Raw genomic sequence first — 18,129 nt, forward strand, 5'->3', positions numbered from 1 at the left:
GACATTTTTCTTTTATAGCATTCATAATGATACAGTGATGCCAAATACTTCACCTCAGAGCATTCAAGAAAACCAATATCAAGACCAATTAGATACCAATCTTTCATTTTTCTTCCAACAAGTAATAAATAATCTTAGCCTCTCAAATTCTTTCATAGTTAGTAAAATACAGAACAGGAAAAATATGAATAAAATACATTCGGCAAAATTTTGGCAAATTTCTCCATCATGTAAACCTAAAAATTGCTGAAATATCGTTTTAACAAGACAAAAGATTTAATCACGGGAACAGTAAATCTGGAAGAAAACTAAGAATAAAGAAATTGATGAAATGATAGAATAAAATTCGTGCATTCTTTAATCAACTGATCAGCATATATCTAAAGAATATAAAACTGGCTTATTACTATACCTATAGTTATGCTCTAAAGTATCCTATATCACTTCAATTTATGCTCCATTGTAGCTCACGTTAGCTACAATCTTGCTTAGGAATTATTGGGATTTCCATAGATGGCAAAAGGGTCCCCTTATAAATTGTGGCTTTAGCTTCCACTTCCACCACCAACAAACTTCGAGAATCAAAGAGAGTTCAAGAAAAAAAACAAAGAAAGTGAGGAGAAATGGATGCTAGTGTGTTGAGGGCTGTGGTTTTGATGAGCATGCTTGTGCTTTCAATAGCTCAAGCTGATATTAATCCTTCCTATACCAATGCGGTTCCAAATGACAATCCTCTTGATCAAGTTGATGATGTCCATCCTCGCTCTAATACAAATCAAGTGGTTCCAAATGGCCATATTATTTCTTGTGGTTTAAAATGTGCGACAAAGTGCCTGATGAACCCAATATGCCTTGGCATGTGCATGATCAGATGCAAACATAGGCCTTCGGATGTTGTGTATAATTGTACACATAACTGTGCCAACTCCATTGCCACCACAAGCACTTCCAATTCTGGTAACGATATGCATATATATTACCATATGTGATTATTGATCTTACATTCCTCTACTTAATTACTCTTTCTCTATAACTTTATCATGTTTGTTTGAAATTATATTTTTAAGTATTAATATTATTTTTGTTTTTGTTTTATTTGCTTGATTGTAGATAACCGCTATGTGGAAGGTTTTGTGGATTCATGCTATGAGAGTTGCTCCAAGAATAACCAGATAAATTAATTGATTGGCTATTGTTCCCTAGTTCAATGCGGATGTCTTGTTGCATAAAATAAATGACGAATTATGTCTTTCATATGTAAACTTCTTATTAAAAACAAGAATAAGATTTACGAAATTACTACTTATATTGCTTTATGGGCCCTTTTTTTTGGTTCACCATGCATGTAGTTTCTTTGGGCCCAAATCATTTCAATTTTAGTTTTTAGTTTTCATTTTTTGGGTTAGAATGCAAAGGAAAAATAGGGAGAATGGAAGTGAGAATGAAAGTGGAGATTAAAATTTGCACTTCCCAATACAATGATATTCGGCCTACAACGTAACGTTCAAAAATTTAATAGCTGTAAAAAATAAAAAATAAAAGTTGGTAAGAAAAATAAAATAAAGGGTGAGACTTAATTGTCATTCAAATGTAAATTGTATAACAAAACAAAAGATCATTTTTCACCACGTACACTGCAAATTGCTAAATATCATTTTTCACCAAACAAAAGATTGAATCAAAGGAACACTAAATCTGCAAGAAACAAAAAAGGAATTGATGAAATTATATAACAAAATTCTATTATTATTTAATCAACTGATCAGCATATATCACTTCAATTTATGCTCGATTGTTGCTAACGTTAGCTATAATCGTGCGTAGGAGTTATTGGGATTGCCATTGATGGCAAAAGGGTCTTCTTATAAATTGTGGCTTTATCTTCCACTTCCTCCACCAACACAATCGAAGGGGTCTTTTTATTTAATTTATTAAATGAACACTTGGGATTTTTTTAAATTTTTTAATAAATTATATAGCCGCGCGGCTATACTTTGGAATTTATGCACCAAATACTCCACCCAAATTTAAATCTATTTCTTTTTTCTACTTACAGTAATTGAAAGTTGTATTGAAAAGGATGAGTTTTCAAAGTCATTCTTAATTATCAAAACAATCCAAAACTATATATTCACAAGCAGAACAAAAATGAGAGCAAAAAGAAGAGAGAGCACTCATTCCACAATTTCGAGCCCATGAAAAATGACTGTTCCAGCCCATCAGAGTTATGGGTGGTTTGGCAAGTAGTGCACAAATTTGTTCTTCAGATTTCAGATAGAGGTTGTGGTTCAACTATTGTATTAATAAATACCATTCAACTGAACAGAAGAATGCTTATCTCCAAAAAAATACAGAAATGCCATACATATTTAGTGCTCAGATTCACAGCATCACCCAATTTCCATATCTAGTGTTGAGATTCATGACACCCAAACTTCTAAAAGTAGATATGTCCAATCACTTACTTCAAGGGTATGGCTCAATTCTCGTCTTCAGCTTCTTGTGAGAGCAACCAGGAGAGGTACTCAAGACTCCTGGCCCAATTGGTACGAGCATTTCAAAGAATAATACTCACATATGCATACACATGACGCCCAGTCTTCTCATGCTTATCTATCACATGCTTGTTTGCAATTCAAAGAAATCGTATAGCCGTTCGGCTATACTCTGTTTTTTTTAAATTTTTTAAAATTAGTATAGCCGGGCGGCTTTACTCGGCTTACACTGTTTTCCTAAATGTATAGCCGTGTGGCTATATGTAGTTTTAAAATTTTTTAACAAGAGATAGTATAGCCGGATGGCTATACCCGGTTTTCCCAATTTTAAAAAAAATAGTATAGCCATGCGGCTCTACTCAGTGGAGAAATAGTATAGCCGGTCGGCTATACCTTATTTTTTTTTTTAAAAAAGAAATAGTATAGCCGCGCGGCTATACCCTGCAGAATACAAAAAGAAGATCGACTTCAGAAATGAAAGCTACCGCAGCTTTGAACACCTTTCCAAAATCCTGGCATACAGGCTGCTGCTGACCTCCAACATTAACCGAAGGATCATCCTCATTGTGGAGTTCTTTCACACACCTCCTCATGTTATCCTGGGAAAAACAAACACACGATTACAGTTTTCAATCGGACACATAAAGAGTTTCTCTTGGTGCTGAAGAAGATGAAGATTTATCATTTATGTGGTCCTTTCTTCTGAAGCTGGAACGACAATCATCCACCGAACAAACGTATGGCCACTGTAAAGAATAAGTTAAATGAATTCAGGAACCAATAACCATAGTTTCAAAATACAAGTGAACAAGCATTCAATTCTAACTGCAGTACGTGATTGAGGTTCACTTGATGGAGCTTCAAAGGAGGTCTCCCACCTGATACTGGTCCATTAAAGTCAGAAACCTCTCGCATTTTGGAGATCTTTGTGTGGGATCCAATGCTTTAATGAAGCTATCAAACTATCAAACTAATCGGTAGCAGACAACACCACAAGGGAATGGCTTTGCATTTGCCGCTTGAGATATGCAGGTTTCTTAAAAGTAGCACCACATTCTTGGCAAGTATTGGATTTTTCCCTCTCTCCTTCCCCATCGCCATCAGCCTCTTCGGCCATTTCCATCTCTTCCTGTAACAAAAGTAACCAAATTATAAGTAAAAATTAATATAATCAATCTGAAGACAACCCAGCTTCAGATTTTGTTTAAAATATAAAAACCAAATGAACCCACAACAGTAAATCCCTCAAATTCGAAAACTCAATTCATAAAAATTCATAATTGGGCCATAGAAAACCAAAATTAAAAAGAAGGACTGAAACCTAGTGGTGAGAAGCAATCAGGTTCTTTTGGACCTGCAGATGCCACAATACAATAACAATCACAACATGTCAACATACATACAAAATTGTAAATATAAACGCCCAGATACATCTCATCCAATATGTACATGTTTATGCATTGCATTGCATATCACCGCAGACCCAAACACATATGTAAATATACATATACTAATAACTCATCCAATCCAGACCAGAAATAGTAACACACATGCGCATAAACACATAAATTCCTTAAATACAAACATACACTGCTACATCCATCTATACACATATTTACAGTATTACCTGAAGAAGCAGCTCCATCTCCACCAGAAGATATACCAGTAGACTGCAACTGGTTTGGCTACTTTATCAGCTTCCTTCGCATTAGCCTATGCATAGACATGACGCCCAGTCTTCTCATGCTTATCTCTCACATGCTTGTTTGCAAATCTCATGCCACAACCCGAAAAGCTACAGACAAACGTTTTTGTTCAAGGTGTACTGCCTTGACATGTTCATGGAGATTTGATTTCTGCAAACGTATAAGCAAAATCAGAAAAGGAGACAATAAAAAATAAAAACTAACAATGGGTATACTCGTTTTTCAAATTTTGTTTAAATAAATAGTACAGCCGCACGGCTATACCAGGTTTTAAATTTTTTTTTAAAGAAATCGTATAGCCGTACTGCTGTATTTGTTTTAAAAAATAGTATAACCGTGCGGCTATATTTGTTTAGTATAGGCGCGGTTCTCCCAATTTGTTTCAAGGCGGCTATACCCGACTTTTCCATTTTTTAAAGAAATAGTGTGGGCGTGCGGCTATACTCGGTTTTTTATTTTGAAATAGTATAGCCGAACTCCGTTTTTTCTAATTTTTTTTTTTTTTAGAAGTATAGCCACATGGCGTTACAAGAACTTTTTTTAAAATAATAATAAAATGAATAGTATAGCCGCGCTGCAATACTTGTTTATTTTTTAAAAAAAATAGTATAACCGTACGGCTTTACTCAGCTCTTTTTATTTTTTCTTAATAAATAGTATAGGCGGCTAGACAATTTATTAAAAAAATTAATAAAAGGACCAAAAATGTCCAACAACTGCTTGGCTAACTACAATTCGTCAAATGGATATCATCGATATTCAAGGACCCCAAATTGATTCTGAGCGAAACTCCATTGACCAAAAATACAATTAGCCCATAATTATTTATGCCATTCATTTGTTAAATAAAAAGTAAAAATAAAATTTGCTAAAATTATAAATTTAACTTTTGAGGTGAGACAAAATGACTTAATCAAAGGGACGCAAATGATTAACTAAATCAAAGGACACCTGCAATTGATCAACAATATTTCTGCCATTTCCTTACAATGAGAAAACAAATATATGCCAAACCGCCTAAATTACATCCACCAATTAATAACTTGAGGCTCACCAGAGAAATATTTTGGACTGATCTTTGGGTGGTCTTCACTGATCATCGCCATGAAATCAAAAGACAGACACATTCAATTTGCGCTCCATTACAGCTCAAGTAGCTACAATCATGCTTAGAACCATAGATGGCCAAAGCGTCTCCCTATAAATTGTGGCATTAGCTTCCGCTTCCTCCACCAACAAACTCCGGCAATCAAACAGAGTCCAATAAAAAAAAGTAGAAACAAAGAAAGAGAAGGTATGGATGCTAGCGTGTTGAGGGCTGTGGTTTTGATGAGCATGCTTGTGCTTGCAATGGCTGAAGCTGATATGAATCCTTCCTATACCAATACGGTTCCAAATGGCAACACTCTTGGTCAAGTTGATGATGTCTCTGATCCTTCTTATGGAAATCAAGTAGTTCCAAATGGCCATATTATTTCTTGTGGTTTAAAATGTGCGACAAAATGCCTGATGAACCCAATATGCCTCGGCATGTGCATGATCAGATGCAAACATAGACCTTCGGATGTTGTGTATAATTGTACACAAAGTTGTGCCAACTCCATTGCCACCACAAGCACTTCCAATTCTGGTAAAATGCATATTTCCATGTGGGATTATTGATTTACCTCCCTCTCTCTCTCTCTCTCTCTCTCTCTCTCTCTCTCTCTAACTTTATCATGTTTGTTTTGAATTATATTTTGGTCATTGATATTCTTTGTATTTTGTTTTTATTTGCATGATATTGTAGATAAGTTCTATGTGAAAGACTTCGTGGATTCATGTTATGAGAGCTGCTCCATGAATAATCATATTAATTAAGGGATTGGGAATTATCGCCTAGCTGCATGCGGCATGAATGTCTTGCTCCAGAAAAATAAATGACAAATTATGTAATAATTTTAATTTAAAATAATAATAAGATTGTTCCAATTACTATTTATATTGCTTTGTGGACCTTATTCTTTCTAACTACAATATGGTATGGACTCATCATCCCATCCATATCAATTTGGAGGATGTAAGCCAAATTTACTAATAAATCAAAGCGCAAATATCGAATTTTCATAAGACCTAGTTTGGTTTGGTCCTGTGCATTTTCAGATGCAAGCAGAACAGCGCTGTCTAAACATGAAAATACTGAAAAGTGTCGAGGTTAACTCGTCATTGAATGTCACATTCTTGTCTTTCGTTTTTTGGTAAGGATCCAAATTTTTGCCCGTTTCTGTTTGGGTTTTCTTGTCAGTTTAATATCCAAATTTGCTGTGGAATAAATTTATAAAGACAAGGAGTGGTGCTATTTGCCATTCCATCCAAATTCGCTTTTGTCAGTCTTGTTTTTTTTCCTTATTTTTAAATTCAATTTTAAATATGAATAATATTTTATTATACTTAAATAAAATGTGCTCCACGTGTGTCATGTTATCTTTTTTTTCTTATATCTATATATCTATATATATAAAGCAAAAGACAAAGAATTGTGAAACATTCAAAATACCAAAATATGTCATTGATTAATGCAAACATTAAAAATTAAAATTATTAATTAAATGAGAATAATATTATAAACTCACATTTTTTCCTTGTTACTTATGTTATTATTTTTGTTCAATGCATGTGTATTTTCAATTTTTTCCTCTTTGCTTTCATTTTCTCTAAGCCATGCTGCCAAGAAACTAGGGTGTCCCACTCAATCAAACATCTAATTTCATTCTATCATTAGCCGAATTGAATAATTAATGCCACGTACGCACCCTTTTTTTTCTTTTCTACAATAGTCAAGTAACTAATTTGTATAGCTGAAAAGAGAATTACTACTAAATAAAGATCTAGTTAGTAAACGCATCCATGCCGTATTTATTAATATTTTGATGAATGATTTTTTGTTGTTGAAAATTTTAAGTTATCCATCAGGAAAGAGTTAATTAACAAGCAATTTATTTAATGGTCTTTCATTATCAAAATAAAGCCAAGCATGCAGTAATACTCGTAGGAACTGAGGACGGGATGGGGTTATAAAACGTACCGACTCTCAACTCTTTTATTAATATTTAATTTGGTTGACGAACTGGTCTGAGATTTGAGTTTTCTCAGCTGCCTTGTGACCCTTTGAACACCATGAAAGGCCTCGGTTCCAGGAAAATACTAATATTCAGAAAAATGAAAAAGGTGGTTACAATCTCACATCACACCCAACGAAACCCACCTTGAGAAAAAAAAAAAAACCCCCCCCCCGAAAATTAAAATTTAAGAAGAAGAAAATACCTACTACAACTATTTTTTGTTTTTTTATTTTCTTTGAAGCATTTCTTTGTAACGCAAGAGAGAGTCCAGCCTTTGCAGCCTGAGCTGCTGCTTAAACCTGTTGATAAAATCATCAGCTTTCGCGTCAACCCCTTCGTCGCCCCCAAACGACCTCGTTTTCTCCACCCTCGGCCTTCTGTCGTCCCCTACGTCGTCGTTTCCTTCAACCCTTCCCAGCGGCGATTTCTCGCTAACAGACTTTCTTATCTGCTCGTGATGGTGCGCCGGAGCTCCACCACTCGACTCCGACTTGCTCCGATGAACCAAATTATCGCTCCTCGGGTTCGGATCATGGGTCTCGTGCTCGGACTCATTCGGGTCAAGATGTCTAGTTTCTGTGTCAGGCTTTTCCGATCTCAACAGAGTGGAGAAATCCATCGACCCGAGCCGTTCCAAGAGCGAGGGAGTCCGAGTTAACCCGGCCTGGTTTACATGCTCTGGTGCCACGTGTTCGGGTTCCGGGTTGGGTTGTTCAAAATTGTAGTGTGAGAAGTTGAAGGACCTGACCCGGTCCAAGAGCGAAGGCGTACGGACGAGCTGGTGCGAGCTGTGAGGAGTGAGCTGATCTTGATGGTGCTGTTCAGGGTTTTTGTGGGTCCCAAAGCGAGAGGAGAGAACGATGGTGCCGATCACGAGGTTGACGAAGAGGAATAGAGAGGTGGGCGTGAACCAGCTGATCATGATAGACAAAAACGACGACGTTGCTGGGTCTGCCATGGTGTCTCTCTCTGGCGTTTCACTTTAATCTTGTGAGTTTCAGAGAGAACGAGAAGAAGAGAGAGAGAGAGAGATGGGTTTTGTGTTTTTTTTTTTCTGCGCGTCGTGTTGTAGTTTTTCGGCTGAAGTAGAGACATTTATATAAAGGTGAGAGGTGACGTTTTTGTTTGGTAGTGAATTTCGAAGGAAACAATGTCGGGTTCGAGGGCCTCTCCTTTTATCCTGTTCCACGTGTTGTTATTGTTTTTACACGTAGGTTGATGCATAAGAGCATCTTTGAGGGAGTTGTGAAAATATCAAATATCAAATTTAAATTTGATGATTGATGTAATAATTTGATATTTATACAATTTTGCACTTTATGGGATATGTCAAATAAATAATTATTGTAACAATCAAATCTTTGAAGATATAGAAAGAAAGAAAAATAAAAAAATAAAAAAATTAAATGAAAGTAACATCCAGTTGTCTTTAAAAAATAATAAAATATTTATTTGACAGTTTGCTTTTGGGATGTCAAAAGTAACGGCTGAACTTCCAACCTGCATTCCACATCAGCTTTGACAATTCGATTGGAGTAATGTAAGATGTTATTTTTAATCGTTAAATGTTTATGTGGCACTTTTGACATATCGGTTGGAGATGCTCTAAGCTATAACTTTATTAGCCCAATAAAACTAAATTAATAAATCTTTAGGAAGAGGGGATTGGATTGCATCCCCTTATATCATCTTAAAATCTCTGGTGAATGACAAATTCATGTTAGGAAGACTATGTTTTTAGGCGATATTATTTTAATTCTATAAAATATGTATGAGTTTATATGTACATGTCAGATTCACTTTGTTGTTTTCCATACTCTTCATCTTCAACACTCTCTCGTTTTCTTCCCTTTCATTGTCAGTTGATATGCATATACTACTTTAATTCAAATTATAATAAATAACTCGCATTTTTTTATATCGGTGATCATCGGTAACTTTCGTCATTTTAGTCGAGTTGATTTAGGACATGTTTTATATGAACAGAACATGTGTAATAGTAATTGCAGCAAGTTTCCCACTTTTTCCGAACATGTCCCAAATCAACTCGATCATGTTGACAACTTTCCAACTGGTGATGACATATCCTGAGGTGAGGTTTAGTGCTAATATCAAATATCCGGCCATGAAAACTACACGAGTGATAATTAAGAGGAGATAAGGTAGCATTTTTTTTTTTACTTATGATAACGTAAAGAGTAATTCATCATCTTGAGTTATTACCGCAAATGAATAATGCGTGCCATTACCATTAAAACTAAGTAAAATGATCAACAGTGTGATGATAACGAACTAATATATAATTGAAGGACATCTCTCCAACCTAACTTTGACTTAGATCATGAAATACACATGTGGCCTCCAGATAAAGGTCAATTTCTTGACGCAATCGATTATGGCGTTGAAGACTTTTGCAAGTTAGATTTGAGCAATATGGACAATTTATACAACTGTTTCTTTATCATTGACAGCAAGGATACTAACTAGGTTTACCTATAATCGCATGCATGGACACCGCATCTTGTAGTTTAGGATAGGAGGACTTAACTAATTACTATTACGGGCAAAATGGTCATTATTATTCATCTAGTTTTGGATAAATTCTAGTTAGGAATTTATTTCTCCCACCCAAAAGAAAGACAAAATGAGAAAAGATGACATACGTATAGTATGTCGAACAAGTTGCATCACCTTATAGTGTTTTAATTACATTTTGTTGGGTGCATGAGAATTGCAACTCAAATATGATTGCGTATGAGATTCGTTTCAAATTTCCCTTTCTTTTACTTAAAAAAATATATAAAGATAGTACTTTTTGTGGTTAATATAACATTAATGTACATAAACCATGTGCTTCTTCTTCTCTCATCGTCTAAAGCAAACAATATTTTCAGAAATTTTATGTCACATTTATGCAGATTAGACACCCTTTTAAAAAAAAGACTACTTTAAATTCAATATTTTCAAAAGGTCACTTATGGTCTTGTAATGAAAAGTCGAGGACTGTGTGTCTAAAGAAAGAAAAAGGAAAGAAATCATCACATCATTCCATCAACTTTTAAAAAGTAGAGACCCAGAAAATTATTTTAATCAACGATTAAATATTATTGAATAGTAAAATAAGTAGAAAGAAGACCAAGACCAAGACCAAGACCTGGGTCTGCAGTCAACGTGATCGTGTATGCGGTCAACATATATTTAAGGGGTTTGTTTTTTCTTCCAACTTATGTTGTTCTATTTTTTCTACATTCACACTTGACCAGCATGTGCGCTGATTGATATATATGAGTCAATAACCATGTGACAGTAGCGGCTGTTTAAATTAGACGGGCCCACATTATCTTTAGACTCATTTTCAATAACTGGTGAAAGTGTTTTTTCTTCCAACTTATGTTGTTCTATTTTTTCTACATTCACACTTGACCAGCATGTGCGCTGATTGATATATATGAGTCAATAACCATGTGACAGTAGCGGCTGTTTAAATTAGACGGGCCCACATTATCTTTAGACTCATTTTCAATAACTGGTGAAAGTGTGAACGTATTTTCCATTTTATCACCTAATTTTTCAGAAGAATTTAGATGGAAATTTAATAAAATACAAGTCGTATTTAATAAAACAATGTCGCTCATCTAGAGACTTAAAAATAAAGTCCTATTTAATAAAGGCCATTGGATTAATTCAATGACACAAAAATTGGATTTAGTTATTATGGGGAAAAAAAAAAAAAAAACAGGGCGAAATATTGATTATCTTGTCCTGTTGGTGATGGATTGAAAAACAAAAGATAAGTTTGTGAAGCGGTAGATATTTCTATTCCGTTTATTTCCTTTGTTATTTCGTTGATTGTTGGGTAGGTTTTCATCTCTTGTCAATGATATTATGGGTGAGCATTTATTGATAATAATTGTGTTGATTGTTCCATTCAACCAAAATACCTCCGATGAGAGAAAGGAAGATGGTTGGGGAAGAAAGATGAGTGTTTCTGTGGAAAAAACTAAGGTACGGATTTGAGAAAATTTAGTTAAGAATTTATTTTTCCCACCCGAAAGAAAGACAAAAAGAGAAAAGATGACGTTTATAGAGTTGCATCACCTTCTAGTGTTTTAATTACATTTTGTGGGGTGCATGAGACTTGCAACTCAAGTGGTTGCATATGAAATTTCGTGTTTAGCCTTCTTGTGTAAAAAAAAATAGTAAATGTGTGGTTGGTATAACATTAATGCACAGAAATCATGTGCTTCTTCTTACCTTATAGTCTAAAACAGACAATATTTTTAGAAATTTTAAGAGTCACATTTATGTAGAAATTTTAAATAAAATTTAAAAAGAAAAAGAAAAAGAAAAAAAGCATCTGATCAGCAGATAAAAATTGAACAAATTTGGAGAGAGCTAGGCAGCTGCTAGCAATATATGCTTTCTGTATCCAGAAAGTGCTCAGGATAATTTTGTTTGTTAATCCAAATATTAATACACATCTCTCTCTCTCTCTCTCTCTCTCTCTCTCTCTCTCTCTCTCTCAATCAAGTAGCCAGTGTCTTTGAGACTCTAGCCTGCCTCTGCAACTAGTTATATTAGGTGAATCATTTAAGAAACTGGCAGAAAATTTGTCTATATATATGGGATTTTTAAATTAGCCTTGGAAATGTATAAAGTAGCATGAATTGCTCTGTTGAGGCTAATTGACATAGGTAATTAGTTGGTTTGCAAGTCAGTCACAATTACACAGCATAGCATTGATATGATTGTGCTTATCTCTTTATAGATGTCTTTGTTGCACCAAGATGGAAGTGGAGATTGTCTAAGTGACCAAAAGAATTGTATAAATATCAAAAGTGAAAGTGCTTTTTACTTTACCAAAAGAATTGTATAAAGATCAAAAGTGAAACTAATTTTTGTATTAACAACATTTTTATTATATAGTTTATCAAATGCCAAACTCTTTTACTTTACAGCTGATTTCTTATGCCGTAAATATAAAAGATATTATTTTCACAACACAACAATATCAAACTAGTCCTAAATATTATTGAATTATTAAATATGTAGAACGAAGACCAAGACTTGGGTCAATAGTCAATATGATCCTGTATGCAGTCAACATATATTTAAGGGGTTTTTGTTTTTGTTTTTTTGTTTTTTGGGGTAAATACCACGAGATATCTGAAGGGTGAGATTAATTCCCGCTTGGAGTTCGGCTTGCGCCTGACCACAAAGTGCTTCTAATGGGTTTTAAACCTCTTCTATTAAGGCACCAAGTAGCTCGCCAGCTAGAAATGACAATTTGCCAACCACACCACACTTTGTGCTTTAAGGGGTTTTTTTTTTTTTTTTCCTAACTTAAATTGTTCTATTTTTTCTGCATTCACACTTGACCATCATGTGCTCTAATTGATGTATGAGTCAATAACAATGTGACACAGTATCATTTGCTTAAATTAGACAGGACCACATTATCTTTAGGCTCATTTTCAATCAGTGATGAACACATTTTCCATTATCACCCAGTTTTTCAAAAGAATTTAGATGAAAATTTAATAAAATACTAATTTCCCAGAGAAACTTGCGAGCCACTCATGATGAAAATTTGGAAAATCTAGGTAATTATATTCCTTAGAAAAGTATTATTCAATGAATTTTTTTTGTTATAATATTGAAGCAGTCAGAAATGTACAATTTAAGTTGAAAAATAATCCAACTCGATTCAATTAACTTGTGGGTTTAGTCACAAAGAAGAACCCAAGAAAGATTTAAGAGTACTTTCAATTCTTGAAATTTCAAGATCAAACCCTAAGAAAGATTCAAAGTCCAATCACTCCACCTATGAGTAAAATCAAAGATTTAGAATTCCCAAGGAATTTTCTTAAATAACATGAAGAAAAAAAAATTGACATTAGAATATTTGCACAAAAATGGATGAAAAATCAACTTCATCGTAGGATGAGATCGAAGTGGAAACAGAAGATGAGACTTAAAAAATAAAAAGTACAAGGACAAAAATGAAAGTTCAGATAACTGCAGGGGCCATTAGTGAAATTTTGCCACTTTTTATCTTCAGAATACACATAAAATTTTATATAAAATAAATAAATAAATAAACAAAAAAGTTCCAAATGATTATTGAAAGGGCCTAAATTGGGCCACACAACAACTGACCTCCAAAGCCCAAAATAGCAGAAGCTTAAGCGCGCCAAGTACCTCAGGCCCATTAACTCGCCATCCATCTTCCGTCTTCAACCTCCAGACCCCGCCTCTCTCAGTCTCTTTCCTTCCCATGGCTCCTCCGAAAATTTTACTCTGCGGCGACGTTTTGGGCCACCTCAAGCAGCTCTTTAAACGAGTCGCTTCGGTATACATATCTCTCTCTCTCTCTCTCTCTCTCTCTCTCTCTCTACCTCTGTATCTTTTTTTAGCTCAACTAATTTTCGATTTCTGATTCTTACTGATTTAACTTGTTCTAGGTCAACAAATCGGCGGGTCCGTTCGACGCTTTGTTCTGCGTGGGCCAGTTCTTCCCCGACTCGGCGGACCAGCTCGACGAGTTCAATGACTACATTGAAGGCCGGGCACAAATTCCTCTCCCAACCTACTTCATCGGAGACTATGGCGTTGCAGCCACTAAGGTACTCTTGGCCGCAACGAAAGATTCCGAGAACCAAGGCTTCAAATTGGACGGCTTGAAGATATGCAACAATCTCTACTGGTTGAAAGGCAGTGGCAAATTTAAGCTCCATGGTATCATCTTAAGTCTCTGCTTTGTACTGGGAAAAATAAAGGAGATAACTTTGTTTTTTTGGGCATGCAAAAATGGAGGGAACTGGAGATGAAAATTTTGGTTTGAAAATTGTGCTTAAATAGAATTCAGCAGCTTACTCTAAGTTTGATGATCAGTTGTATTAAGCTTAGCTGAGTGCGTTTTCCATTAGCTTACATTTGCTATATTTTGCTTAAGATCGGATTAGTTGTTGCTCGGCTTAACGAGGAATTACTTGAGTCACACTTAAGTCTGATTAAAGGCCAGTGTTAATATACAGCTTTGGGATTAAGAGTCATTGGGTGTGGGAAATAGAGGAATGTGTAAGGGCTTATGGGAGTTTGCTTTATTTTAGGATATGAGCTGATAGTTTCATTTCTGTTTATAGCTAATTACTCCAATCTCATTTTTATGGGTTATCTGTGGCGTTATTTATCTGGTCATATCCAATGTTCGGCATCAGTTTTCAGTTTTCGGACCATTTGTGTGATTTCTTTAACTGACTATTACTAACAAGTGGCCAAGCGGGATCACCAATAGAGCAGCTGCATCTGATGTTCCTCCTGGAGCCTCTGAGCCTTTTGGCAGTGACTCTACTGTGGCAGAGTTAGTAGCTGAGATCAAACCGCGGTACGAAATTTTTGATAGTATTGCATGTCATGTCATTTTTAATACTCTCCTCAATGGCATATAGTAGCAAACATAATAAGTTTTGTATTTTCATAGAACAGTAGCAACAACTCTATGATTCTGATCAAAGTTCATCTTCTGTGGTAGCTATCATATTGCAGGTACAAAAGGCGTGTACTATGCACGTGAACCCTACTCCAATGTCGATGCTGTGCATGTGACCCGCTTCTTGGGCCTTGCTTCGGTTGGAAACAAAGATAAGCAGGCTAGTTATCTCAGCATCATTTCAATTATATTCATGTTAACATTTTTATTTTACTTATTATTTGGTATTGGGATGAATTGATACGCATGCTGTTCTCTTGCGTGTCGGACAATATCCTTCAGCTGCTTGTCATTACATCTTCATTTTAATGTCGATGCTGTGCATGTGACCCGCTTCTTGGGCCTTGCTTCGGTTGGAAACAAAGATAAGCAGGCTAGTTATCTCAGCATCATTTCAATTATATTCATGTTAACATTTTTATTTTACTTATTATTTGGTATTGGGATGAATTGATACGCATGCTGTTCTCTTGCGTGTCGGACAATATCCTTCAGCTGCTTGTCATTACATCTTCATTTTATGCCCTTAAATATAGCTTTGATAACCCTTTTCATTTGTCTTTGCTCCTCAGAAATTTATTCACGCAATTTCTCCTACTCCAGCATCTACAATGTCTAGTGTTGAGATTAGTACAAAGTCACCAACCACTACCTTATCTCCATACACATATGGGGAGAAAACAGATCATGCAACAGAAGCTGGAAAGAGGTCTAGTGATAGCATTTCCGATTCACAGTACTGGAGATATGATGTCAACCAAAAAAGGCAGAAACATGGAGCTGGAGATGGTAATAGGCTGTGTTTTAAGTTTGTATCCTCTGGCTCTTGTCCTCGAGGGGAAAATTGCAACTTTCAGCATGATGTAGATGCAAGAGAACAATCTTTGAGGGGTGTTTGTTTCGATTTTATGAACAAAGGAAAATGTGAAAGGGGTCCAGATTGCAAATTTAAGCACAGCTTACAGGCTGAAGGTGAGAGCAATTCTCACCAGAGACGTGGATCTGGAAATGCCAACAGTAACAGGTCCGACTCTGAATAACACCTTTTTGATGCCTATTGAGCAGGCCAATGAGAGGGGTTCAAGAGGTTATTTGTTTTTGTTGTAACATTGAGTTTGATCTCACATGCAGGTCAACAGAGTGTTGGTTTTGTTTGTCAAGCCCCAAAGTAGAATCACATCTAATTATCAGCATAGGGGAGCATTACTATTGCGCCCTTGCTAAAGGTCCACTTGTTGAAGACCACGTATTGCTAATTCCTATAGGCCATTCACCCAACACTCTTTCTTTACCCTCAGAATGCGAAATTGAGCTTGGTAAATTCCAGGATGCTCTAAAGCAGTATTATAAAAAACAAGGGAAGGACGTTGTTTTCTTTGAGTGGGCTTCGAAACGTACAACTCATGCTAATCTTCAGGTAAGGATCTGTGTTGCAAATGTTTATATATGAAGTTTCATGAATGAATTACTTACCCCACTTGTTCTTTTGTTAGGCCGTTCCAGTTCCATTAGCCAAATCAGCTGCTGTTCAAAATATATTTAACTTAGCTGCAGAAAAGTTGGGCTTCAAGTTTGAGACTACGAAATGTAAAATAATAGTACACATTTGTTGCATGCATTGGCTAGGATATTATGCTTTGTGTTCATGTCAAATTTCTGATATTCTTTAGCTTCTACTACATCTTTAATTTTTTGTTCTTTTTGGCCTGTACTGCATCTTTAACTGATGCTTCTCTTTGTTACAGCTGTTAAGAATTCTGATGGGAGGAAAATGTTAAGGACACAATTTGACAGAAATTTAAGTTTCTTCTATGTTCAGCTCCCTGATGGTACAATCTTGTCTCATTCAATTGAGGAGAATGAGAGATTCCTACCCCAATTTGGGCGCGAGGTAAGATCATAAGGTCTACTGGTAGTTTGTAATCTGACAATTCCTTTCCTGACATTCAGAAGGTTGACATCCAATGGCAAATGAAATATTTTGTAGGTTATAGCAGGTTTGTTGAACAAGGCCGACAGGGCTGATTGGAGGAATTGTACAGATAGCAAAGAAGAGGAAGCCAAGATGGCGGGAGATTTCAAGAGTGGATTTGAAGAATTTGATCCAAATAAGTAACTTCTCTCAAGAGGAAGTAGGACTGAGAGTCCTAAATTTGTGACATGATGTGATATCTCGAATGTCCTTTGCAATTTCTTTGTCTACTGGTGACGTTCACCAACCTCCGTAGTCCTTAGCATCCATATTCTTACCAATTTTGAGAACCAAAGCCAAGATTGCTCAATGTATGTCATTGTTTTGTCACTTCAAGGTTGCTCAATTTTGACAACGAATCCCAGATGTTCTCTAATGCTTCCTGAACAACTTGTCGATGGTTCATTCTCATTGCAACAAGTGAGATCAAGAGGTGGCCTTAGTGCACCAACTGAAAACTTATTGGCTATTGCAACTTTCAGAGAGTGTTCAAGGATGAGAACGAGTCCAGTATGTTTAACCCGAGTGCTGATTGATGCCTATTTTCTTTTCTATCCTCTCTCATATCGTACAATGTTTTCGCATTTGGAATTGAGATATCTGTTATGTATCTACATCCGGCCTTCTAATTTTCTGCTATCTTCACTCTGTCACACGGCGTCGGTGTCAAGCATATTATATAATGCTTTAACTATAAGCTCTTTTCAGTTTTGTGGCAGTTGGGACCCAATAATATTAATTGAATTCCATTTTGAAGCTTGAAGCCAAGAGGCATTTCTTTCTTCCTTTTTGGTTGATTGCATGTGGAATGAATGATGCAAGCTGAGAAAGCTATGGCCAACATCTCCCGGAATGCGATCAAAATAAAATTAGGCATCTAATAATTGATTATGCTTCTTTTCATGTCAATGATTTTTTTTACTTAGAAATCTAATCCTGATAACCAGAAACTTCTGAAATGACCAAAAAAGTCAGCTCTATTGTGGTCCAACCTCTGATAGTAGGTGCAAGTGTCACTCTCAGGAGCCAGAAAATTATAACAATCTCTGTTTGCCATTAAAGAGCTTGTTGAGAGACTTTGGTTAGGTAGGACTTAGGAGTCTGCCTACTGAGTGGGAAAGGAACATTCATTGCAAGAATAATTCTTTTCAGCCTTAGCAAAGATGCAAGCCTGCCAAAGAAACAAAGAAATCAAATGCCCCCATTAACTAAAACTAAAGAATAAACTATACTAAGGATGGTCCCAAAGTGCCAATCTTCTTATGGCATAAGTGAAACTAAATTGTAAGATTCTGTGTTCGAGTTCCCCCTCCTTAAATATCTCGCTTGTAAATCTTTCTTGGGAGAAAAAGAAAAAGAAAAA

The 18,129-nt window shown here is 35.7% G+C and overlaps 2 protein-coding genes across 2 annotated transcripts; one reads left to right on the forward strand and one right to left on the reverse strand.

Annotated features, from left to right (window-relative positions):
• Positions 1–7,252: 7,252 nt before the first annotated feature.
• On the reverse strand, positions 7,253–8,381 carry LOC117634503 (pathogen-associated molecular patterns-induced protein A70-like). The gene is made up of 2 exons (XM_034368645.1): positions 7,505–8,381; positions 7,253–7,384 (listed from the first exon to the last, which is right to left on the reverse strand). Exon 1 carries the CDS (start codon positions 8,258–8,260, stop codon positions 7,529–7,531), a length of 732 nt encoding a protein of 243 aa, XP_034224536.1. The 5' UTR covers positions 8,261–8,381; the 3' UTR covers positions 7,253–7,384; positions 7,505–7,528.
• A 5,154-nt stretch (positions 8,382–13,535) lies between these two features.
• LOC117635757 (zinc finger CCCH domain-containing protein 64) lies at positions 13,536–17,534 on the forward strand. Its single transcript, XM_034370110.1, is given in 9 exon segments — positions 13,536–13,654; positions 13,767–14,075; positions 14,502–14,689; positions 14,837–14,954; positions 15,367–15,818; positions 15,926–16,211; positions 16,288–16,381; positions 16,540–16,685; positions 16,782–17,534. Coding segments are annotated over 9 exon segments (1,797 nt in total). The 5' UTR covers positions 13,536–13,579; the 3' UTR covers positions 16,911–17,534.
• The last annotated feature ends 595 nt before the right edge of the window (positions 17,535–18,129 follow it).

This window comes from Prunus dulcis, chromosome 7, assembly GCF_902201215.1.
Source record: "Prunus dulcis chromosome 7, ALMONDv2, whole genome shotgun sequence".
Taxonomy (NCBI): domain Eukaryota; kingdom Viridiplantae; phylum Streptophyta; class Magnoliopsida; order Rosales; family Rosaceae; genus Prunus; species Prunus dulcis.